The sequence below is a fragment of the Cottoperca gobio genome, chromosome 10, assembly GCF_900634415.1.
Source record: "Cottoperca gobio chromosome 10, fCotGob3.1, whole genome shotgun sequence".
Classification (NCBI taxonomy): Eukaryota; Metazoa; Chordata; class Actinopteri; order Perciformes; family Bovichtidae; genus Cottoperca; species Cottoperca gobio.
The window spans coordinates 9,784,949-9,807,818 of record NC_041364.1 but is presented as its reverse complement, the minus strand read 5'-3'; the positions used below and the strand labels follow the sequence as shown (position 1 = coordinate 9,807,818).

Sequence of the window (22,870 nt, the reverse complement as noted above, 5' to 3'; positions counted from 1 at the left end):
CAGCTGCTCCCTAAAGTCCTGATATGGAGGGCTTAACTCCCACAGCAGCTGTACGTCATGCAGTTTAGAGTGTGAGAGTCCTGCTCAAGTAGAAGTACTATTAAATGAGTTAAACAGGGCTTAAGTAGGATTGAAAGCTACTCAAGTATGTTACACAAGTAGCTCTTGTGAGGATTTATCTGAGTAGGGGTCACTTATCAAGTTTTTACTGAGGTAAAAGTTTAACAACCATTAGCATTAGCATTAACATTTTGCAGCAAAATAACCAAATGACTGATTCTTGACAACTGCAACGCTGTCGCATGCGCAAACCAAATGAAATGGACCGTTTGACCTTGAGGTTTATTGAGGTTTTGGATAATAACGCACAACTCAACTGCATTTTTAACAGAAGTCAAGTTGATTTTACACATTTCAATGCGGAAAAGTTACATATTATACCTTATAAGGAGCTAAGCCTTGATATCATCTTTTAAAAATCTTCACAGCTCCTCCGTTTAAACTCGGCTTAAGAATGGACTGATAAAAGTAAGTGAATGCCTGAATCAACAGGGGGTTGTGTTATATGTGTTATTTTTTCTTATGGCTTTCAGCTCTAAATCCTTTTTTCCCTTCACTGCTTCTGACTGTTTTCATATCTGCCTGTGCCTCCTATATTAAAACCAGCTGTGAACACAAACATAAAAGCCAGCACACACAGCACACGGAGGACAGGCTACTGATAGCGCGGACAATGACAGGACGTTAGAACTCAAACCAGAACAAAGTTATTACAAAAGGAGCGTCTTCCCTCAGTGTTCAGGATGAAGTGTGAACGTGTGGTCGTGACTCTGCATGTGTGTTATCATGTGTGCGTTCCTCTGAGTCTGTTTGTCCACAGCAGAGGTCCTCTGATGGCACGAAATGAAAGAGTTCAGTAGGCCAGTGTGAAAACATACACACTCATGCAGGGGTTGAATTAACCCAGCAGGCTGTTAGCAAATGAGCAGCTTTCATGCTGACTCCAGAAGCTGCTGCTGTCTCTCTTCATCTCGGGACCTCCTTCTGCTCCTAATTGGGAAAAGGACACTTGTTTATGTGGCTCTCTGTGTCCAGATGACGGGATCATAACCAGGACTTTTGACCAGGTGTGTGTGTGTGTGTGTAGAGGAGGAGGAGGTGTTACAGCTTTACTGTTTCCATAACCAAGCTGTAACAGAAGGACAGACAGCGCGGTCAGTTAACCTCTTTTCATTTGACCGTTTATTTTGCCAGATGGCCCCTCAGTTCCTTGTAATGTGCGACTGTAAAGAGCTACGGCTTTGACAACAATATCAATAAAGAAACGTCCAGAGCTCATACACAAATATCTCTCAGCCTTACTGAGCAGCAGGGGATGGAAAATGTACTGCTATGAAACCTGCGTGAAACAGAAATGACAAAACCTTATGACTTGTATGAAATAATCATTTGTATTACCTCACCACATTTTGCCATGATGACACACACACAGACTCACAAGGTGAAAACAATACCAGCGTCACGACTGGTAATATGTAACACTTTTGTGTGTCTGCTTTCACAAAAGTAAAAATGTTTTGATTCATTATTAGCACCTTAATGCGTCGTAGACATTGGAGTAGAAAACGGGGATATTGACTTATGTGACTCGTGTTTGCAGCCCCTGTGGTGTGTGTTGCAGATGTACTTCCTGTTTCACGTACAAAAGCATCCAGTGTTGCACACTTTCTCCACAAATGTTTATCTGCCTTCATGTCTCACTTAAATAATATATTAATGTAATATACTCTGGGGTATAAAATACTTAATCTGTGCAGAATTTGAAAATGTAACACTTTAGACTACTATACTATACATGAAATACTTACTGCGTATCTACAGGGAGGTGCAAAGGTACAATACAGTGAATTACCCAGTACATATTAATTCATTACAGCGGACCAACAGGCTCAGCCCAAATGTCCCTTCATGAAGAGCTTTATATTATATTATGAAATGAGTTGTGGTATGATTTATTTAAAAGTATAATATGCTTTTTCTATATAACAATATCTCTTCTGTTACACAATTTGTAATAATATTACTTCACTTCATAATAGTTGAATTGATACAGAGTAATTCAAAAAGAGGTCAAATATGATTTAAGTTATATTAGTTGCTTTTAAACACAAAGTTTTTCCCCTGTATCTACACACGTGACCCAGTATAGGTTCCCAGTTAGTATTTCATATAAGTAATTACACAGGATGTAATCTAAATAAACAAGTGTTAATAAAATAAAGTGTATCCAAGTCCATTTCAATGTGAGCTTAGAAGGTTAAAGGTGACAAACAGATGTACAGTTTTGAGTAATGATCAGCACGTTATAAAGTGTCCACTGATCAATTATCCTCTATTCTGGCACATAGGTCACCGATGATGCACAAACATCCACATATCTTTTCATTTACACTCACTTTTCTCTGTGATTTCTTGGCTCAGGAAACTGAGTCCTCATTGTTTGTTTGTGTCAGGCGTTCACTCGAGGGCGCTGGCTCCTCACCAACATTTCTTCCTCGAGTTTCACTTAAAATCAAAAGCACAAAATAAGCTATGAAGGAAAACATACCAAAGTAATTACGCACAGAACTGAGGCCAGAACGTGGAACGAAGGCAGTCCAGAAGAAGTCCGACTCAGCCCTTACAAACGATTGATCACAGCCCGCTTTCGTTTGTGTACCTGCGATGATGCAACGACTTGGATCTGAAATCTAATTTCTGCTTATTATAGCGATCATTGTATTTGACGTAATCACTGTGTCCCTGCTGCTCGCCCCGGGTTGTTTCCCTCTTATGTTGATTACTAACATTTAGATTTTGGACATCATGAAAATGGATCATTAACTGAGTCCATCACACGTGATCAGTCCTTTTTCTTTTCATCCCCGTCTACGTTCAGGATGAAAGTTTACAATTTATGTTCAGTTGTCTCCAATTTCTCCATTTTCACGCTCCGACACCCGCTCTGATCGCTCTCCAGACATCATTAAAGTGAATAAATTTCCTGATCTCCGGATCCAGTCGTTGAATTACTTCACGTGTTCACATTGTGTGTGATTATTGTTCAGTGACACCAGATGCTGACCCAGGGCTATGTTCTGTACTGTATGTCTGAGAAGAATGTAGGTTTCAGATTCCTCAGTTTCAACATGCGAGACTGCGTTTTCCTCTCTTAAAAACACATTAAGACGAACAGAGCTACTATTTCTATTATTTAATAACATTGTGGAGTAAAACAGCTTCATTCCTAACTACTGACATTATTTTTCAAAGTGTTTGAAGTTGAAGTTTACCTCCTCTCCTCCACGCTTCAAGTGTTTGAAGCTGTTTCTATGGGCTCTGCTAATACTGCTGCTCCTTTCAAATGTATAGGTGCCCTTTATTGGACTTGTTGCTGTGTGTATGTTGTTCATTAAGACATCAAAATGCTTTACAGTTCATTGCTCTTTTACACTGCCTGCTGGAGCCTGAGCTGTAATTCCAGTTAGTGAGGGATCAGATGGAGGTCACCGCTGGCCTGTGGGGGTTGCACGGAGCCTCTCCGGACTACATTACAGCTTTTATCCTCACTAATGGGATCTCTTGGTGGGGAATCCCAAGGGTGATGGGGATTAAGATACCTGGCCTCGCTCCCACGCGCCATTTACCATGTGGGGCGCAGCAAATATGTTGCACATGCTGCTGCAGCAACCTTTATCTCTGGATACACAAAGAAACCACAGGAATCAGCATTTGGCAGAAGTGGGACCAAGTCATTGTTTTACAAGTTACAAATAAGTCTCAAGTCTTTGCACTCAAGTCCAAACGTCAAGTCCAAAGTCCTTATCTTTGAGTTTGGAGTCCTAAACAAGTGATAATGCACTCTTCACTAAATGTAATGCCAATTTCAAATCCAATTTTTCCATCCATCCATCGTCTACCGCTTATCCGGGGTCGGGTCGCGGGGGCAGCAGCTCCAGTAAGGAACCCCAAACTTCCACATCATCTGCAAAGAGCAGCGATGAGATCCTCAGGCCACCGAACTGCAACCCCTCTCCTCCACGACTACGTCTCGATATCCTGTCCTTGAATATCACAAAAAGGATGGGTGATAAACCTTCATTTTTGCGTTCTGTATTTTTTTTTTGTTGACAAAATGATCTTTGGTTACATTTTTTGCAACTGTCGCTGAGTTACGTAACGTTAGCGCTTCATGGTTCTCTCCTACAACTTGATTGAATACTGTTGGATTGTTTCAAACTAAGTGGATCAGGGGAATTAAGTATCGACTTGCTGCGAATGAATAGTGTCAACATTAGTGAATTCAGGAAATGAATACCTTTTAAATAACATACGTTTTAATCGTCGGGCCTGGGGAAAGGTTTCAAGTATTTTCAAGTCAAAAGGCTAAAGTCCAAGTGGAGTCAGTTTCTGATTTAGTCAATTTGAGTCTAAAATCATCAAACTTGGAATCCAAACCTCTGGTATTTGTTGGTTGATTATGTGTTCGCACCCAGATTGTCAGATCTTTCTCTGTGTTCACCTTCTTCTTACACAGTTGCAGCATTTCTGCTTCTCCACGCCTTGACCCAGTTGAATCTGACACCGTTTGCAGCCCAACAAGAGAGTATCGGATGATGGAGCGCTGGGAGACAAAGCTGAATGTTAACTTTCTTCCCTGCTCGAGATTGTTGGATACGTTTTAGAGTTTCCCGGTGTTACAGCCAAAGTTAGAAGAAAGAGGACGGAGTGAGAAAACCTGAACTTGGAGGATGAATAAAGAAATGAGGGTGGACTAAGTCCCACGTCTCTTTGTGAAGGCCTCACAGAGAGAGGAGTGAGGGAGAGCTGTGAAGGAGGAGGCTGGCTGAGAAAATCTGTGTTTTTATCAAGATTTTATAACCGATAAGACAGTGTAGCGTCTTCTCTCGTCCGTCTTTCAAACCTTCATCATGCTCAGTCACTGCAGTGCCAAAGCTGTCTGTGTGAGGCACGACTTAACGCTCCATCTGTCTGTCACATGGCGTCTGGGCGACTCTTTAAAAGAAACACGGCTCAGTTACCACATGAAATCAACTCCACCACTAACACCACCTCTTGCTGTTGCTCTCACGCGCCTCCCACGTGTTTGTGTTTTGTTTATTTTCATGTTCTTCATCAAGCTTTTTGATCCTCTCTGGGATAATGACAACTTAAACAGCCATATGCAATAAACCAAACTCTGACACTTGGGATTGATTGCTGCAGGAATGAGTTCTAAAACCAATATTTATATGTTCCTTGTATATAATATATCAAATATTTATATATTCCTTGCCTAAAACCTGGAAATGACTTCTGCCGATTGCATTTACGCTTTAAAAAAAATCATACAAGTGTTGTTCATTTGTGAAGATTATGCTGATGAACAAAACGTGTAAGTATCATAAACTTTTGTTGGCCTCAGAACTTATTTTCTGCAATATTCCAAAATGCAATAGAAATACCCACTGCTATGTGCTATGCTAACTTTCAGGTTTTCCCTGCAGCCCTCTATTTGTTTCTCCCCTTGTTTTGTGTTGAAACAGCGGTGATCTTTTCTTCAGCCCTGCTGGGGACTCACACCGCCCGGCAGCAGCTCTGGTGCTGAGAGCAGCAACAAGGAAAGGTCAGGTGGAGTCCATTGTTATAGAGCTGTCATGTGTCTGATTTATGAGCAGTAGGTTCACACTGTTTGTGGTGCTTTCACTCACTGTTTCCATATTTATGTTTTATATACAGGAAGAGAAAGATATGATTTAAGAGCTCCCAGACTGTGTCCTAAACGGTATGCACTGCTGTTTCTGTTGCTGGTGCAAATGTAATCTAAGGACACTGCAGAGTACATTTAGGGCAGAAAATATATTATTATAATTTCATAAAGTCACTGCATGTCTGACAAATGACTAACAATCCAAAACTCAAAAGGAAACCCTACAGTGTGCATTGGATACCTTTTGATGGGGACTTGCATTTTATATGTTTGAGACCATATTCAACCCATGTAATGAGCCCTATATGGAATATTAAAAAGTATTCCATTTACAATAACATAAAAATAAAACAAATTATCACATTGGAGAAACTGCAACTAGAAAATGTTCTTGCATTTTAGTTGACAATTCTATTATAGTCTATATATAGACTAGTCTAATCAATTAATCGATAATCAACTTACAAGGTAGAGAACCAGGTTTATGTTGCAGCTTTGTATCTCCATAATCACTGGGAAGATGTAAAATAACCTTGAGCAAGGCACTTATCCCTCAAACTCACTTAGGAGCTGTAACAGGCAGCTGTCAACTGTAAAACGCAACGCTGGGAAAGAACACACATTCCTGGTTTATCTTTTACGAGGTGGTTTTGTGCGATTATTTTTGTGCAACGTGAAATCAGCAACATATTAGGGGACCTAATGACAGCGCAGCTCAGGTTAAAACCTCTGAGGCTTTCATGTGTCCTCGGGGTGTTTGTTGTGGGTGACTAGAGGGCATCTGGGACTTGGCGGATGAGTGGAGTTCCTTTGGTTTTGCTGTGGAGTTGGTGAACCGACGCTTTTCAAGCTGACAGTCATTCAACACCCTGCCAAGTCACAGACTCATAATTCACCAACACCTTCTGGATACATGGCCCCCGCATGAGAGGAGAGAATGAAAGCAACACATACTGTATGCAGGACAGAAGCTCGTATAGAGACATTAAATGGCCCGGACATGATGGGAAACATTACATTACATTACATTACAGTTCATTTAGCTGACGCTTTTGTCCAAAGCGACTTACAGTAAGTGCCAACAATCACGAGGATACAACTCCGATCAGCAAGAATCTTACAAGTACATTAGTTTCAAATAGGTACAATCCTTTAAGTGCAGAACAACAGCTTCAAATAAGCCAAACAAAAGTGCAACATACAGAAACAATAGAATACGAATTCAGCTTCTTTTCTTTTTACATGAAAGAGAAAATACACTCAGACTACATTAAAGGTACCCTGCATACTTTTCTGCCTGTAAGCACACCCAACAGGGATGTCATGCTGTACCGAGACACGCTGAGGTTCAACACTCCATCACTGCAGCGAGGTGGGACGTTAAACCGCTTGAGTTCAGCAAAGTTTCTTGTGGTTTTGGTCTTTAGTTTCTTGTCGACATATTGAACGAGTTTCCTTCCTCATAAAACACGAGGAAAACGTCTTTTGAATGTTTTTGGGGTTTGGTTAGATTCAATGTGATGAAATATGTTTTTTAAGTTTTTTTGGTATAAATACAAATCATAATATGCAAAATGACCAAAGCAAGCCAAAACACATGACAAGTCAAACTGATTTTGACATAATGAACTGTCAAAGTCCACTTTTAATCATATTTAATGATTTTAATTAACCTTAAAGCTCAAATCCAACTGATGTACTTCATTAAACTATTATCTACTGTTTTAAATAACAGTAGACATAACTCTTTACATATTTAAACAAAGATATTCTACAAATAATTAAGTTGCGTTTTAATTACAATTAGCTTGGGATCATTTCAGTCATTACTTTACACGAGCTCAGTGAATACAGCTGTGTATGAATTGTGAATGTATAGAAACATAATGCAGATGCATCAATAAACAGACAGATAAGGAGCTCTCATCCCAGTGTTATGTCCGAGTGTCAGTGGATGAAGGTCCTGGCTGAGTAATGGTGGTATCAATCTGGATCTGGATGGGAGTTGAACGTGAGGACACACAGCTGCAGCCCAGACTCGTCTGTACTGAGATCAGACTTTGGCCACCGCAGACGCCTCATGTGCCTCGCTCTCTCTTACAGACGGCTGTCACCGGTCCCACTGCCTGCACTGAGCCACCAGGCACTTCGGGGAAAAATGGGAACAATTGGTTTTGATTGGATCAGTGTGCCTTAAAGGAACACTTCATCCCCAAAATGACCATTTATATAGCAATTACTCACCCAGTGTTCTCTTGAATACTTCTTTGTTTTTGAATAACTTTGTTTCTCTGGCATGGCTCCACAGTGTACAAAGAATATAACATTTTTTGTTGTAATTTGTATTCAGGGTTACACAATCATTTATTTCATAAGAAAATGAAAAAAGCAGAATGTGTGGAAAAAACTTTATTATTGCAATATTTGGTGAGTCAAGAAAAGTACGACAGGTGGAGACAGCTGGAACAGTTATGATCTGTTTTACTGTTTTTTATTTGGTACAGGACGTCTCTTTCAAAGTCTCTTCCAACTGGATCCCTGGGGACAGACACAGTTGAGCTTTTTCGTCCAAGTTTTCCTTGGCCTAGCATGGGGTGTTTTGGATTTTACCGCTTATTATAAACAGACATACGTTTGCAAAGCTTTGGTGATCATCCCAGATTCTCAGGCACTCATGTCCTCTGGGCTTTTATTATATGTCTGCCAATAACCTTTAGATAACAATTAAACAGTTGTCGCTGGCATGTTTTGTCATAGCCCTGAAGTCTTTTTAGAGGCTGTAAATCTCTGTGCCATCTCCTGTCTGTTGAATTTATAGACCCCAATCAGCCGTGGATTAATAAATGCTGGTCAAAAACAATAAACTCCGGCTGAGCACGGAGCAGAGATGTGCCATGCTGGAATCCCATTATGAGTGTCATTGCTTCATCAATCTGTCCGCAGCTGAAAGGGGGAACCAGTCAGGGGGACAAAACCCTGAACCCGAGCTTGTGGCTGATCTGCATAGAGAGCATTATTCTCAGGAAAATATGCTCCGCCGGCTTTCAGGGGTCTGTTTCGGACACTGGGAGTGGGCTTTGTTTCTGTGTGATATGCAGCGTTTACAGGATTAAAGTGTGGGTGTGGAGTTGCCCTGAGCACTTGGACAGCTCTGAAACAGTCTGCGGCTTCTCTGTTCAAAGCACACAGGGACAAGAAAAAGGCTGCCCTGCTACTCCCAGGCGAACAGGAAAAAGGCTCCAGGAAAAAGTACATGGCCAAACCTCAGTGAATTCCTGATGAAGGAAAGAATGCAGCAAGAGGAGCCATGTTCTCTTCCTCCTTAAACTTTCATAACCACGAAAAAACTCCCAGTGCAGCCTTTTGGCTTGCGCAGCTCCTTATTCACTTGCACAGTTCTGGCACAATTAAATTGCCATAAAAAAAAAGCCCTGTCGTAGATATCCGGGAGAAAAAGGTGAATAATGGAAAAAATGCTTTAATTTTACTGACAGAATGCATATCAACACACACCCTGATAGTTTAACGCTTTAAAATGTTAATTGGAGAGAGGTGTGTCCGTGTAAACAAGAGGGCCCTGTCTCTTTGTTCACACACTAGTTGTTTAATGTATTGCCGAGGATATCTCTCCTTAGCGAGCCTGACAGTGATTATGTACACTGCTGTTGTGTTTTGTTGTAGAGGGCTGTCACTAAATTAATATTGCATGTAGGTGCTAAATTAGCAGCTGCAGACAAGAGCAGAGTGAAGATATGTGGCAGCTTCACAGCTCTGTTTGTTAGACAGCTGCATCTGGATCGTGTCCTGTTGCTTCATGTTGGATGAAAACCACAAGCGCCACAAATTATAAGAATAATTAAAGTAATAAAGTGACGTAATAACATGAGAAACACCTAAATTAAACTCTAAAGAACCATTAACCGGCCTGGTTGTTACTTATAAGCATGAAAGACTTTATTATTCATCAAAGGTGCTTTTAGTTGTGCTCGGGGGCTGGTGTAAAAGTACACACACACACACACACACACACACACACACACACACACACACTCACACACACACACACTGTGGTCGTTATCAAGGCTTCTTCGTTACCTAGCAACAGGGTTGTTCCTGTGGGTGGGTCCTCTGTGAGTTCTCTGGAGCAAAGAACTGTGGAGATAACATTCCGGAACATTCCGGAACATTCTGGAACATTCCACTCAGGACTCAGGTGCTTCCTCAGCCTGGAGAACCGTTTACGCTGATACTAAACTTCATTATCAAAGTATCCTGTCTTACTTTGTCTAACTAGGATATATTCAGGTGACTTAAAGTCAATTTTAGTATTAACAATGCTGGCGACAAACTGTTTGCTACCTGCCCAGCACTAAATAGCCTAATTTCCACAGTTCGGCTCGACTCAACTCACCTCAGTTTTAGTACCAGGTCCTTTTCTTTATTAGTTTTCCACTGCAATTGTGCAGCAGTAGTGTACAGCCTAGTTTTGCGGGTTGAAATCTTTAAAAATCTGGGTTGAGTGAATAAAAAGATTGCGGGCGCTATTGAGGCTAATTAAAAGCGCAGGGTTTGTGCAGGATGTCCCGTGTTGCGCGAGTGATGATTCTCTCTGCCCAGTCAGTGGCCTGCAGTGTTTTAACTTCACCTTCTATTACCGGCTCAGCTCACTTGGAAACTCACCAAGGTGTACAAAAGTACTGGTTACTAATCCACAACTTAAGCTTTGTAAAAAAGAGCGATTCAAGTTGAGTAAAGACGTGCCGTACCATGCAGTGGAAATTCCTCAGGAGTTGGTGGAGACCAAAAACAGAGCTAAAAGGAGAGTAAATATTGGCCCTTGCATTCGTCAGATGGCCAGAAACACGATACTCCAAATGTATGCTAATTTAACTAACCAGCCATTAGTTAAATAAACATTTACACCTGAAAGTTTCTGGGTTTGGGGTTACATACATGATTACTGTTGGGATAGGGTTAGGTTGTTGGGGAATACTTTATATTCTTAAAGGAACATAAAGAAATGTATAGCCAAAGCTTGTAAAATAATAGATTCAATATGTTTGGAGTTTCCTTCGTGGGAGTAAAGGTCACGCCAAGACATTTCAGTTCAGGTAGACTGGGAGCTGACAGAGGATCATACTCACATACTTAAAGGGTCAAACAGGGACAAGCATGTGGGAGGTAAGAGTATGTTTTCAGCAGCAATCTCATCAATCTGTCTCTGCGCTTAAAGGAGAGACTCGCACAGCAGAGTGTCAGCGGGAATGTTCGTTCTAAGGCTGTAAATATTTGGGTCTGTTTACAGAGTTCTTTACAGCAGATTTGTTCCTCCACTGAAATGACCTGAATGCTCTTTGTCTCCTCCATGGAAACGGCTTCAGGAAGTTTGATCCATCTAATGTGGTCAGATGTTTTGCAATCACCCACGTTGCGTTTCTATCAAAGCCTTGTTTGATGGTTTCTCGATATTCAAACCATATTGGTGTGATGAAGCTAACACGTTTGCATTTTCCACAATGTGTAACAGCTGCGTGGCCGTCTCAAATGCAGACTCTTTCACTTCAAGTGTCACTGTGGATCACAGATGATGAGACACTTCTGTATTTTCTCTGGTCTCACCAAGCAACTGCACATCTCACAAGATTTCCTGCATTGCTTGAGTCATTTCTCTCCTCTGGTATCAGTTAAAATTCACACTTGGGTCGTGCCTGTCGTTCTTGAGTTTATCATCTTCTCATCATACTGGGAGGTTGTGTGGAAAGTATTTTTTCTTGAGGACTTGGAGACATAAAAAGTCTTTGCTTTTGTTAATTCCCCTATTGGACACCATTGTTTTCAGTTTCAAGATTGGTTCACAGTCATGATTAACATAGCAAGAATAATATTTGTAATAAAAAATGAAACTAAAAGCAAACAAAGTCAAAGATTGTAGGGTTTGGTTCAAATAATAAGATATTATATATTATATGTTTTTCTTCAATATCACTTAACTGAGAAATAACATTTACAAATGCAATTGTTATCTTATTGATATATCACATCTGTGGCCAACATTCTTCTACAGAGAACTGGCATTTCGACTATCAGTGACTGAATAGCAGTACGTTGATTTATTTTGCCCTTTGGGACCATAATTCCTGTTGTCACTATTATATCACTTGATTAAGCCAACAGATGCCCTTCTCCTTTCCATGTATCCAGGCCGAAGAGATGTTTTAAGGTTGTTATGGGAGCCCAAAGGTAGGTGTGACTAAATATCTTTTGGGACGACGTCCAATCTCAACAGCAGAATCTCCTACACACTTCGCTCTCCCCAGGCTGGTTAAAGATATGAGGAGACACACTCTCTACATCTCTCCTGATGGATTTCATTGCCGTTTGCATTCCTTAGTTCTGTTTTTGCTAACTGTGTTTTTCCTTTTTTTTCTTTTCCTCTTACAGCTCATGCAGCCAAATTGAAATTACATCATGCCGAGGGGGAAGTCGGGCTGAATACGTACCCACAAGGCCCTGCAGGAGCACCAGGGACGGCGGGAGGGGTATCTGCTCAACAGGAGGATGAGATATTTATCAGGGAGGAAAATATAACGTCTGAAAAGATCATACCTGGCACAGATGAAGCTCTTTGTAAAGTGCTGCAACAACACGTGGACTGAAAATGTGGAAAATGTCCGCTCTTGTTATGACCTGATGATGAGGAGGGGACAGACAGATGGGATGGGAGGGCTTTGATGAAAAGAGACGGGGGGAAGAAGCAATAAATATATCCGCATGGAAAAAAAGGGGACATAAAACACTGGAGCTGGAGAGGAGAAAGGGGACATTCTTTGTGTTCACAGTCCCTCTCTTAAAAAAACGCTCTCTAAAAAAGGCTCTGCTGTTTCTAAGTGATGAGAGGGTCTGGTCCGGAGCTGCAGGATTGTTATAAAATGTCCACTTTACCGTTTTAAGGCTCAGATGGCTTGTTTGAATCTGAAGCCAATTATCAGATTAAAGAGTCCAGAGAAAACCCTGTGATCCAGTTAATAAATCCCCTTTTGCTTACAGAAACTGTCGTGGGGCCTCACAGCATGTCAGCTGAACAGCCACTGAAGTCTTGATCCCCCCCCCCCGGCCCACCATGATCTTCATCTTTGTTCACCACCTTAGAGGATCATTTGTATATCAATTACTCACCCTGTGTTACATTGACTTCTTGAAGAAAACTGTTTTTCTCTCATGCCTCCGCGGTGAATGAAGTCTTTATGAATTGACAACAGCAAAACTATATCAAAACATTTATTTACAAACTCTCTCACAACTCCTGCGGTATAATCCAAGCCTCATTGATCCAGTCTTATGCTCGCTACGTCACGATCACATGCCTTTTTGCTAAAAACGTTACTCTCTAAAACACTTGCATGGATGAGCCTGCTTGAGACCATACGACTGGATAAATGAGACTTGGATCATACTGCATGAGTTTGTATATAATTACTTTCATTCATCAAGACTTTTCTCCGTTTTTTTATTCTTTGTTCACCTCGGGGGAATACAAGAAAGTAGTTTTCTTCAAGAATTCAAGGTAACATGGGGTGAGTAATTGATATACGAATGAACATTTTGTGAGTGAAGTATTCCTTTAATGTACAAATGTATTTTATGGGATGAACCCTGTACAATATGGAGCTATTACAGGCTTTGACTTGTGCTCAGTGCCACTGCACCATTTCCATGGAAATTTAAGGTATGCTTGCTCACACAAACCCAGCGTGAACTCACTCTTCTGGAATCCTCCACGATGAAGGAGCTCAGCCCCGACAGCTACCAGTAATGACATACATTACAGAATCCTGCACAAACACTCAATACTTATGAAGAAAGTCAAACACAGGCAGCTGGTCACCTGGTGTCTTTCATTTCATTTGTTTCCTCTCTCCCTCATCATGTAGTGACAGACTAATAATGCACTTCCCGGAAAAGTGTTCAGATGTAAATGAACATGACAGTCGTTTCTCTAGACGTGAAAAAGTGGGACCCTGAGGAACATTTTGGTTCTCTTAAATGAATCATCTTGGAAAGTGTGAGAGTATGGGTCTGAAAATGTGACTGAGAGTGTTGTTGGGGGTCGGGGGTTAAAGAGGAAGTTCACTGACCCTGTACATTTCAAATATCTGTCCCTACTCCAACTCTTTAGGTCTTTTAGATCCACAGAACAATTGTTTTTGTCTCCGCGATCACAAGGCTAGTGGATAAGGGAGAACGTTCCAAAGCTTTGCCACAGCCTTCTGCTTTCGATCAAATGTTCCCCCTCTATTAACACTTTTAAGTCAAAGCTCGGCACATAGGCTTACATATTTTCAATGGCCTCTTAGTGGTTTTAACACTTTAATACTTTATGGTATTGTTTTTATTTTAAGTTTTAGTCTGTTTCTGTTTTAGATTTGTGCACATACTTGTATTTTTTCATTGTCATTTATTGTTGTTTTTTGTTGCTTTTGGCGATGTTATTTTACTGCCGTTCACTTTAACTTGTGCAGCACTTTAGTCAACTCCAGTTGATTTTATAAGTGCCATACAAATAAACTTGACTTGACCTGTTGATTATTGCTTTGCCAAAGAACAGGCTTCACTGAGCTGTCGACTCTCAGTCTTCTGGACCGCCAGATGCAAAAGCTTATACTTACATCAATCAAGGAAAGCAAAGTTTTTGGTGGTAGCTATTAAATCTACAAGCAAATAATAAAACATGACTGTAAAACCTTCTTAATGTTCTTAAGTAGTAAAATCAAAGTCTTTGGTGAGCATGTATTTTCTTTGTGGTGCTGCTCAATAAATCACTTGTGTAAAAAGCTTTTATGTTTACATCTGGTGTGTTCACTGACCATAGGGCCTTCGTCACAGCCGATGGCTGACCTGACACTTTATAGCCCAAGGCTGACCATTAAAGTGACCATCCCACCTAATGTCCACGTATGACTGAGCACAATGTGTGACGTGGCGCTCATGGTCTGCAGTGCAGTGGGGATAGATGACACCAGAGGCAGCAGCGTGTCGGTGTCACAGGGACAAATCTCAGCCCAGGAATGTTCTTTCATCTGGAGTTGTCATGTTCTCCCTGCGTTCAATTCTGTGTCCTTCTAATAGACATGCAAGTCAGGTGAATTTATAGTCTAAAATGTGTGTTTTAGACCTGTCCAGAGTTTTTATTTACACTTTTCCACCATCCGAAGCTTGCTGGGTGCTTGGAGGCGCCAACTTCTTGTGGCCCATGACAAGCAGTTAAAGCCTGAACAACTGAGTGAACATGTCAGACAAAACAAATGGTATTTGGAAATGGAAGATATACGTCCAACAGCTGTTTTTAACAGTTTAAAGGCAGGTTTCTTCTTTAAGCTGTCAAATGTACTGCAGGTGCCTTGTCTGAAAACTGAACCATGAATGAACCTTAAAACACGTGTTATACAAGGAACTGCTAATCTGCCGTACTACAGACAGGAGACAGGTCGGACACTGAAGACTTATTAGCGTACGCATCAATTTACACAGGTTGACAAATTGAGAAAAATGTACAGAAAAGTTTCCATCATGTGTAACAAGCTTTCCAAACAGGAATAGGTTGACTTTTTGGAAAATACACTTATTTGCTTTCTTTATCAGTTAAACTTACTTTATGCTATAATATTTTACTGAAAATCTGAAAATGAGACAATGAACTTGCAGGAAAAAGAAAAAGAAAAGAAAAACTCATTGCCTGTACTGAGAACAGCTCACTATATCTTGGCCAGGTGCCGTCACTTTAGTCCGGCACGTAACTCCTCATAAAACTACAAATTGCTGCTTGTTGTACTTCCATTTTTGTACAGATTAAACAAACAATATATATTGAAATGTATCCTCATCCCTACATACATACGTGATTATGATATTTTTCGTGCGTTTTTTCCTACGAATGTCAGTGACATAAAAAAAGTTTGTTGAAATAAGCCAACATTGAGTTTTGGTTTCACACAGGACACAAACAGCGGCCTCCTGGGTGAAACAGGAGAGTGGTATCGATCTTCTCATCTCACTCTCGGCAAAAAACGCGAAATATATTTTCTTAAAATGACAAACTATTCCTTTAATAGGGATCTTCTGTCCTGTATAATAGTAGAGTGCTGGAAAAGAACACAAGCGGTTGAGGTTGAGCGAACGGAAAGAGAGGAATCCAGAGAGAAACAGAAGCCAAGTTTCTCAATGCCAAGCACACACACACACACACACACACACACACACACACACACACACACACACACACACACACACACACACACACAGGAAACCTCTTGTGCTCACTCTCTGTAGCAGGCAGACAGGCAGTGATACCATCATCACACGCAGCATGCTTACAAAGTTACACATTCACACCTCTCTGGCCTTTTGCCTGCTACCTTCCTTCCCATCCACAAATGATTTCCCTCCATATTTCTGAGGGAATATACCTTACACTTCATCTGTCAGCACTACACTGTTCACGCTGCAGGAACAGCTACAGCTGCATATTTTATTACAGAGGACCAGGAGCAGGTTCGGTAGGTGTTCCCTCTGGGGTGACATTTACTCCGAGGACAAACAGCGGCCGCATTGTGCCGACAGCCTGACTTGTGTCCTTGTTGGGAGATTCCTCAGCATTCCTGAAAGCACTGTCGCTGTGACTGGGAGCTCTGTTTCAGCACCGCTGAAGCTTTAGGGAGCGTCGCTGCACAGCTTCCCAAATTCCACATGTTCACAGAGATCCTGAATGAGACATGAAAGACCTCTTGGAGATCAGGTCAGGCAGCAGAGGGCGAGGCGAACGGTGCTGCCAACATGTCTCAACAGTCCTCTGCCTGCCAGCTGTGATCTCTGAGCGTCTTCACTTCCATCCATCTTTGCTTTTGGCACAGATGATACTTAGAATACAGTAATGCTAGAAACAAGACTTTTCTTGCTTGGGTGTAGCTGTGGGCTACCAATGAAAGTACAAATGCCTATATATAAACACTTATGAGTCAGAAAAGGAAAAACAATCAGCAGCCATGTTGATTCTCTGCATTGGATGTTCAATCTTTATGCCATAAAAGAGCTAACAACAATTGAACAATATGAGAGTATAATGTCATAATGTAGCATTTCATAAACTAAAGGTAATAGTATAGCATGTAAAAAGACATAGTATAGTATGTTATAAAAAGTCATTCTATAGTGTCATAAAAGTCATAGTATAATATTTCATAAAAGTCAAAATAGAGTATGCCATGAAATGTTATACAAAGTCTTAGTACAGTATGCAATAAAAAGTCACCAGAAAGTCAGTATAGTATATAGTAAGTCATCAAAATTCTTAGAAATTATAGTATATTATGTCATAAACAGAAATAGTATAGTTTGTCATAAAAAGTATTGAAAAGTCATAGTATGGTATGCCATAAAATAACATTAAAAATTATAGTAGATAGATAGTATATAGAAAAAAAGTCAGAGAATAGCAGGTCTATGACATACATGGCATCATGGCATGTCAGGGGTTTTCAAAGCCTGAGAGAGTGCCACCCTCTCTCTCTCTATATATATATATATATATATATATATATATATATATATATATATATATATATATATATATATATATATATATATATATATATAACGTGTGAGAATAAGCTGTATTTGAAGGTTTATATCAAACTGGTAGCCAAACAGTAACTGCTACCCCCCCCCCTCAGCAGGCACGAGATGGCGGGGCGCTAGGACCGTGAGGCAGGACGCTGCTGAGAGGGTAAACACTTCTTTTCAGATGGGAGACTTTTATTTGTGGCTCTGTGTCTGAGCTGGCAGGTTTCAGAAATAGGTCTGACGGTGCCGGACATCCAGAGCGACTCAGCAGCATCTGGCGCTTCATTTGCTGTAAAACCACGAGCAAGAGTTTCCTTGTGGAGGACGAGCTCCGAGAAACTACCTGCCTGTCACCGGAGAGGATGAGGGGAAACCTGGGGAATTATCCTGAGGGACTCGTCTGATGGAGAGGAAAACCTGAGTGGGATGTAAACACGGACTATCGATTTCTAAAGAGGTAATGTATTAGTTGTATTGATTTAAGTGAGACTTTTCAGGGGACCTTCTTTCCCCTGTCCTCTCTCCACTGGGGTGCCTTAAAAGTCCAGTTTGGGACAGACCAACGCTGTTGCATTTACAGGTCTTTACATAAAATAAAGTGGTGATTATTCAATTAAAAATGTTGGGTGATTGTCTAATTTGAAATAGATTCAATATCCCTGTTTTTATGTTAATTCTATGTTTATTTTCTGTGCATCATTTCCTTATTGTAAAGCACTTTGAGCTGCATTTATTTTATGAAAGATGCTACACAAATAACGTTTATTATTATTATTATTATTATTATTATTATTATTATTATTATTATTATTATTATTATTATTATTATTAAATAAGGACTTTCTTCCATACTGTTAATCGGTCCCAAACATCCCTTCAACCATCTTCCCATTTAAAACTGAGTTAAAATTGAAAGGGAACTGTTGCTTCTTTGTTGTGTGACAGATGTGAGAGGGAGCTGAACTTCATTTGACTCTGCTGCATACGTTATGTCAGACAAGATTAGATCACATTTAGGTTCAGGGAGTCTTCTATAGACTCCACATCGGCAAACTGGAGTGTTTTTGGGTACCTGACAGTGTTAATTATGTAGTAAAAATACTAGATTTCCTTTTGTATTTTCTCCTTCTATAAGCAATATAATAACTGTGAAAAGATATATCTACCCTTCTTTAAAGATGCAGCATAATCCCCATAATCCGGCCACCCAGTAATGAACACTCTAGTTGTATGTTGTCACATTTGCACATTTTTCTGTGGTTTGCATCAGCATGAGCCTCTAAAACATCAGGAAGAACTGTGGCTTTTTGGCTTAAAGCTTGAAAGTGTTGTTTTAAGAGTGAAACAATGTGTTTCAACACTAAAACAGGCAGTGAAAACACAATTATTTCAAGGCTTTACTTCCCCAAATCACACTTAGATTGCATCTGTTTTGCCACAGCCTGGTTAACAGTGGTCATAAATCACTTGTATAGTTTTTAATCATTTTTACTACAGGTTTTTGTCACAGATTACTACTTCTTCACCAGCCAATGTACCACTTAACCCTGTAACTGTCTGCCATGGCTGTCAAGTATCTGACACATGAAAATGGAAGGAAGTTTGTACTTTCCCCGTTTGTACAGAAGTAACCCTGCCTCCTTTGTAGTGCAATAAGAAACAGCACATAGGTGTGCGGACCAACCCCACCCTGCTCTTTGTTAGGAATAATCCTGTGTTTTACCGCCGTGCCTCGACTTGTTTTCTTTCTCACTTTTTACACACCTGCTCTCTTCCTGCAATGAGTGCCTCCGGGTCCACAGCCTTTGGAGGGGATCAAGTATCTCCTTGTTGTTGCCCTGAAAGCCCCAAGTACACTGTGAAGTAGTTAATGTTTGATGGAAAACAACTTCTTACCTCTGAGCTTTGACAAATATTTGATTGGAGGGGTTTTACTGTCACCTCCCAAGCTCTTGTTCAGTCTGCCATAAGGCAGAATGTCTGGGATAAAACATCCTGAAGTTATAATTTATTAATCACACTCACATTTCTTTTCCTTTTAGAGCGTTGACCACTCAGCTATGTCTGTGACCACCTTCCTTCCTCTTTAATTTCCTCCTTTGGAATTTGTCTGTGACTATTGTACCACACTTTGAAATGCTTGTTTATTTCCATCAGGATGAAATCCTATTTCACTGGTAATCTATATTATAGGAACAAGAGGTTCATTGTTGCCTCGCCACACCAAACTCAGGCGTGCGTTGCAACATTAGATTTTGCAAGCTGACCTCACACATCACTGCTGTGATTTACAATCAACAATCAACTGAGAAAGAGTTTCAGATTTATGAGGGATAAGTGTTTGTAAGGGGGCTTGTTGGGGAATGTTCTTCACGGTTGTTATCTTGACAAACATGTAGTAATTCATGCAAGCTAACGTCCCAATCACACATGCAGTCTATCGACTGATAGATGTGTGATTGGGAGTAGGAATCACTATTTAGAGAAATGTGTACAGCCATATTTAATAAATAAATAATAAATACATTAGAAGAAGAACATTGGCAACAGCAACAGCTGTTTTATTCCTGGAGTAATAAGCAACATCTTCCGGCGCGTACAGAAACATCCAACCTTGCCCCATCACCAGTAATCTTCCGGGAACTACGTGTGAAAGAGGTTTAAAGGCCAGTGTGTTGGATTGAAGGGGATCTATGAGCAGAAGTGGAATATAATATTCATAACTGTGTTTTCATTCGTGTATAATCAACTGAAAATAAGAATCGTTTTGTTTTCGTTAGCTAAGAATGGCCCTTCATATCTACATAGGGAGCGGGTCCTCTTCCACGAAGACGCCATGTTGCAGCGCCATGTTTCTACAGAAGTTCAATGGACAAACCAAAGAAAGGGCCTTCCATGTTTTCATGTTAACTGAAGGCTGCTGTAGTTCTCTTACGCATTTGTAAAACTACAACGCCAGCCAGCCGTCACCTACACTTTGTTGCTCCTAAGGTAGTGTTCTGGTAAAGATGGCCACGGTCCAGAAAGATACAATACTGCGTTACCGTGGTTTTGTACTCGGCGGCAGTCTCAGTCTTGTAAAAGTTGCAATCTGCAACCGCAACGCTAGATGTCGCCAACTCCTACAAACCGGACCTTTAAGATAAATTGTAACGCTGTTTTTCTCACGTGTGATTATTTTCTGTGTCGTTGCAGTGTTTTCCGTCACTATGACGACCCCACGTGAGAGCATCCTCCTGCTGACTCACCTGCTCCTCCTCCCTCTCACCCGGTCCCTCCTACACCCTCCGCCTGTCCACGTCCCCACGCTCGTCCCTCACGTGCCGACGCCTCTCCTCCGCTCCCGCTTCAGCGCTCACACTCAGCTGGACTTCACCACTCACTGCAACTCCAGCTGCTTCCACAGAGGAGAGCAGGAGGCCCAGAAGGAGCTGCTCACAGAGAAACTGGCTTTTGAGACGTTGTACGCCGACGGCTCCCGCACCCTCACCACTGTGGATGTTGAGGGTGATGATGAGGAGTTTGACGGAGATCACTTCGCTCACCCTTTACTGAGAACAGGGCCTGGAGTGAGGCATAGGCACAAACGTGTGAGGCGGCAGATCTATGGAGCAGACGGACGTTTTAACATCCAAGGTGACGACTTCCTGTTGGATTACCCTTTCTCCACAGCCGTGCGGATCTCCACCGGCTGCACCGGCGTTCTTGTGTCCCAGCAGCACGTCCTCACAGCTGCCCACTGTGTGCATGATGGGAAGGATTATGTCAAGGGGGCACGAAAACTCAGGGTGGGATTCCTGATTCCTCCATCCATCAACGGCACCAAAGCCGGCCTCACGTCTTCCAAGAAGCCTCTGGTCCGCTGGGTGAGGGTGAAGCGTACCCGTGTGCCAAAGGGCTGGATCCAGGGTCCTCAGGAGGTCAGCATGGACTTTGATTACGCTCTGCTGGAGCTGCGTTGGCCTCACCGAAGGCCCTTCATGCGCCTTTCTGTGGCGCCCTCCTCTGACGACCTGGCAGGGAATCGCATCCACTTCTCTGGCTTTGACAGCGACAGATCCGGCGAGCTGGTGTACAGATTTTGTCCTGTGGAAGAAGAGTCCAGCAACCTGATATACCAGCACTGTGACGCCCGACCCGGAGCCAGCGGCTCTGGAGTTTATGGAAGAGTGTGGGACAACAGTTTAGAGCGCTGGGAAAGGAAGGTCATCGGCATCTTCTCAGGACACCAGTGGCTGGAGATAGATGGGGAGAACCGGGATTATAATGTGGCCGTGCGCATCACTCCTCTGAAGTTTGCTCAGATCTGTTACTGGGTGCATGGTAACCGACTCGACTGTGTCCAGGACTAAGAAGGACAAAAGAACAAGGATGTTTCGAAAGTATAGCATGAAAAACACAAGAACGCACAAAACATACAGGGTGAAATGTCGTATTTCCCCTAAAGAAAGAAGAGTGAAACAGGATTAGCAAACAATATTTAAGTTGATTAAAACCGGTAAAAATCAGTGTTGCCTCAAATTTAGCTCAGCTTGTTTGTGATCCAGACATCAGATGACTCAAATCCTTCCTCTGGTTAGAATAAATAGTTAAAGGGCAAAGAGCTAAAAGATGTATCGTAAAACTTTTGCTTCAAACTGGATGAAAAGTCAATTTATGATTTATTTATTTATTCTGGCAGAAAACCACCAGAAACTGACGCATGTGCAACGGGGATATGAAAACTACGTTTGGTGGAAATTGTTGGAAACATTTGGTATAATCATTATACTATGATGATGATATATGATATATATTTTGTATTTACATTATAGTATAATGTAAGTACACAACGCAACAAAATATATATCATAGGTGTAGTCGTTTTTAAACATTTTAATGCGGAAATGTTAAACATTATTCCTTTAAATCCACACAAAAATAACACCTGTCATACACCAGTAGAGCAGACTTCACTTTTGGACCCCATCCACCATTATTTCTGTTTTATTTGCTCCCTGTAACCTCTGGGCCTATTAAACTAATCTGCCTGTGAGATCATCACCATATTTTAATGTGTTTTTGCCCAGTCAGATTAAACACAGTCAGTGTTTCCACAGCATTTAACATAAGCCACTTTTTATAAGAGGGAAACAACTCTTTTTTAGTAGCACGGGATTATGTTCCTACTGTGGATCTATGGACATTTTGACTTTACATCTTTCCTGCTCTCTTTGGGGAAATGGTTTAGTATTTTAAAGCTCTTTAAGGATCATTTGGTTTATCCCTTTGGTCGGCATAGTGCATACACACTTAACATAATACACAGACTAACAGAACAGATGCTTATCGACCTTTCAGCTGACAGTATGCTCTTCTCAGTGTTGACTGGTGAGTCAATGTTAATTTTATTTTCAAAAAATGCTTGATATATTTTAATAAAGAGATTTATAACAGTTTGTGTCCGAAGTCTTGACTTTGAAGTTTCAAGAGTGGTGTTGGGGCGCCCTTCTGTGGTCAGAACAA

At 41.2% G+C, this 22,870-nt stretch overlaps 1 protein-coding gene across 1 annotated transcript; it reads left to right on the top strand.

Moving 5' to 3' along the window:
* The first annotated feature begins 17,578 nt into the window (after positions 1-17,578).
* Positions 17,579-22,800, top strand: prss23 (serine protease 23). Its single transcript, XM_029440892.1, has 2 exons — positions 17,579-17,822; positions 20,561-22,800. Exon 2 carries the CDS (start codon positions 20,575-20,577, stop codon positions 21,715-21,717), a length of 1,143 nt encoding a protein of 380 aa, XP_029296752.1. The 5' UTR covers positions 17,579-17,822; positions 20,561-20,574; the 3' UTR covers positions 21,718-22,800.
* Positions 22,801-22,870: the final 70 nt, after the last annotated feature.

Bases quoted from the DNA above. Each gene is read 5' to 3' on its own strand.
- prss23 (XM_029440892.1), top strand. From the start codon at position 20,575: ATGACGACCCCACGTGAGAGCATCCTCCTGCTGACTCACCTGCTCCTC.